The 3,654-nt window shown below is 47.3% G+C and overlaps 2 protein-coding genes across 2 annotated transcripts; one reads left to right on the top strand and one right to left on the bottom strand.

Annotated features, from left to right (window-relative positions):
• Nucleotides 1-564, bottom strand: FOBCDRAFT_275409 (uncharacterized protein; the record flags this gene model as incomplete). Its single annotated transcript, XM_031186833.3, has 1 exon — nucleotides 1-564. The coding sequence occupies one exon, from the start codon at nucleotides 562-564 to the stop codon at nucleotides 1-3; it is 564 nt and encodes a 187-aa protein (XP_031037968.3).
• Nucleotides 565-2,115: 1,551 nt separating this feature from the next.
• Nucleotides 2,116-3,210, top strand: FOBCDRAFT_275410 (uncharacterized protein; the record flags this gene model as incomplete). The annotated part of the gene is made up of 1 exon (XM_031186832.2): nucleotides 2,116-3,210. One exon carries the CDS (start codon nucleotides 2,116-2,118, stop codon nucleotides 3,208-3,210), a length of 1,095 nt encoding a protein of 364 aa, XP_031037967.2.
• Nucleotides 3,211-3,654: the final 444 nt, after the last annotated feature.

Here is a 3,654-nt window from a genome sequence, read left to right on the forward strand (position 1 = left end):
TTAGGCAAGGGTTGGTCCCCAATGGGGTTCGTTTCCATTAGAAACGAATAGGGCCTCAGCGCTGTAGCGCTTGAGTTTCTCGAGACCATCCTCCATCTGGCGGCCACGTTGGGCCACCTTGAATGCGAACCACTTCTCTCGGAGGTCCATATTGTACCGGAGGGCGATTGCGGCATGCTTGAAAGGCTTGGATATGCCAGCATCCTGTATCGCAGCGTACTCACGCTGCTTCTTCACACGAAGACCCTCCTCCCTGTCAAAATAATACCGTTTGACGATGACGTTCATGGACTCAACGATGTAGGTGGCGGTAGCAATGGTGGATCTGACTTGTCCGTGGTTAAGAATCCTGTCTCTCCCCATGACCCCGAAACGCTCGCGGCTTTCTTTCATTTTAGCAACAATTTCCTCGACATCTCTCTCCATACGAATACGGCTGTTGTATTTTGTCGGTACAATCACAGCCTGTTGGGGATGTTCGAGATCAAAACGAAGATAGTCGTTCGTTTCGAACATCTCCACGGTCAAGGGGTGGCGGTGGCTCATGTACAAGGTACGAACCATCTTGAAGGTAAGAAGATGTAATATATGAAGTAGAAGAGTAGGATAGAAACAAAAGACTCTGTCGAGTAAAGAGATTTGAAAATGATAGGGTTTGGTCTGTTCTTGTGTATGTTTGTTATTGCGTGAGGAGTGAGCAGGTGAGGTGGAGGAAAAAGTGGAAGAAGAAGGGGGAAAAGATGCTGAAGAGGACTCAAGAACTGTGACCTTTATAGACGAAGAATATAGAGTTTAGCAGAGCTTGACTAGATATAAAACCATGAAAGGGGATACTTACGAACTCTCGCGATGTGGTCACGAAGGCAGAGTGTGCTGTTTGGAAGTAATTTTGAAGTGGAGAGGGGTAAATTTCTCTGGACTTGTTTCCAGGCATCCGCCGCCCTGCAGATGGCATAATTTTTATTGCTCGAACCATGGTAATGATTTTGCCTGGCAGTGCAGGTGCTTCAGCAGCGCTATGCTTGTGTGCCGAGTAGGGCAACTGACGTCTGCCACAAAGAGGGAACTCGAACAAAAAGGCCGATAATGGTGAAGCAGATATTCAATCTCTTGTCTGATCAGGGCCAGATGAGTATAGTGCAGGTAAATGAAGAAGATATCTTGATATGTTCCGACATGCAGCCAAGAGTGACCCTCCCTTTTATACCCCAGGACTCAACGCCCAACCCCACGATCTACAATATCCTTGCACCACTTGTGGCACTATATGAATACTAGATAGGTAGCCAATATTTATATAACATGATCGAGTGTAAAGCATGATTGGCGATGCAGGAAGCTGACATGGTATGTTTCTGATATATCAGGTCATGCAGCTCTTGGCACGATCCATCCCAAATTCTGCCGGCTTAAAGGGCCCTCATGTGGATCGAAGCATCCTAAGATCAGTAAATCACGGTGCATAGTTTATGATCTTTAGGATGAGTCTTAGGTAAATTATTAAAATCTTTGAGCAGGTGGTGGCGGCCCGGCCAAGCGATTGTGGCTCTGATGCCGCTTGGAGGGGCCCATCGATTTGGTGACGCTTAGCAACACCAACAGAGCCGCAACTGGGGCACAAGAAGCCCACTCGAGCACATCAGAGAATCCCGCTTGAGTGCAAAGTGCAACCGAATTCGAGGCATCAAAGGAAACTCCATCACAGGAAACCTCTGACTTTTTCATTTTTTGAGTGAAAAATATCACAACTTTGTGACTCGGCCACACATTAGGTAACCTCTCCTTCTGCTCTCTTCATCTACTTCTTTGTTAGAGACTTGGATAATATCCTCTTATCTCCTCTTCAACTTTTCTACCCTTTTCTTTTCACTCTTAAAATGCTTCGCCGCCTTTAGGATTCTCGATCCATCAACAGGTCGCACTGAATCACTCATGCCCTCCTGACTTCAAGGTATAAATTCCGCCATTCTATCCTTTCTCTTCTTCTTCCTTTTCCTTCTCACAACATCATCAATCATACATACCCTCATGGGTCAGAACTTCAGTAGCAACAAGCCCACACTACTTCATCCAAGCCTGACATCTTCCAGTCACCTATCCAATACCAACATCATCATGACCGTGTCTCCTAGATCAGAGTCAGTCACTGACAATGCGACTGACCATGTCGAGACACCCCCTGCAAAGAAAGCCAAGTACAGAAATTCAGGGATCCCCAAAGATGACACCAAGGCTATTCGTGAGAGACAGGAAGCCGCCATCGCTGAAATTCATCCCAACACCAAGAACCATCCCGTCCTGTATAGAGGCGTCGTTCAGCAGATTGAGAGGAACAATCTTCGAAAGGGTTGGGCAAATACTCAGCTCTATAGTACCTTCCAGCATTGGAGCAGAGTCTCTGCCTTGAGTGCTCGACCTGAGCTGGAGTGGTTACTTGCTGTACTGGCAGTGCATGCATCATTCGAGCCAATTAATCTCAAGTTCATGGACGAGGTTAAAAGGCGCGGCCTTAAGGAATGGGCAGAGAAACAGCTCAAGAAACAAGATCCCCTTTCTTCAACCCCCATTCCAGCTGAGCCAAAGACACCTCAACAAGCTCCTCGAATCAAGACTGAGCCTGGAAGCATTTCTCAAAGATTGCAAGAGACTCCTGGAGGAGCAAGGCCTGGGCAGGGAAACAGTAACGTTTTTCCATCGATTGAGACTGGAATCGGCGGTACCCTGAAACGAACTGCTCCCGTAGACCCAGCTCAGCCTGCGAACAAACGAGCAAACATGCATGTGGACCAGGCATATGTCACCGCTGAGATCAACAGACTCGCAGAACTTCACGCCTCGCAGCAACGAACCATCCTCCGAGACCAAGGAACGCAGACAGACAGCGAAATTCCTCTCCAGACGATCCTTGCATCAATGCAAGAAGCTATGGGAGCCATGAAAGAACAGTCCGAGGGGCTCAAGGAACAAGTTCGACTGCTTCAAGAACACAACATGTCACTCCTGGAACACGATCGAGCGCTTGCTGACGTCTCCGGAAGAGTTCGTGGTGTCAATCAGCTGAGACACGCCAGCAACATTCACCATCAGCAGATCCAACCTCAGGCTGCTGAGATCGTTCCGCTGCAGCCGATGAATCGTCAGCCGCCCACATACTACTACGAATCCCCTCGCGAGTCCAGCAACAGTGGGCAGATCTTTAGATTTGGATAGGTTGATCAATACGAGACGAGGGAGGAAGGGGATTCATCAAGAATGGAGTTGGGGTATGGGAAAACTTTGTAGGATGGGAAGAACATTTGCTTTTGGAGTTTAGGGCCTCAGATTCCGATGGATGATGGATGAAATTGGAGTTTGGGTTGCATTTGCAGCACCAACATGGAGAGTGCGAGCTACAATAGCCACTCTATATTAAGCCATAGAAAGTACTTTACAATGTCTAAAATAATTGCTTCGTATTGAGTTAAACGACATTGCTTCACTTGCATTTGACCTGTTCTTTACTGGAAGTCTTGATAATGTTTTGTCAGATTTTCGGGTCAATTGGATATTCTAGCAATAGCCTCGCCGGACACTCGGAGAGACGAAATCAACCATTGACATGTCAATCAGCCTCCACGTGTAAGACGGAACCAACAAAAAAGACGAAACCACCAT

Source organism: Fusarium oxysporum, chromosome VI (genome assembly GCF_013085055.1).
Source record: "Fusarium oxysporum Fo47 chromosome VI, complete sequence".
NCBI classification, from domain to species: domain Eukaryota; kingdom Fungi; phylum Ascomycota; class Sordariomycetes; order Hypocreales; family Nectriaceae; genus Fusarium; species Fusarium oxysporum.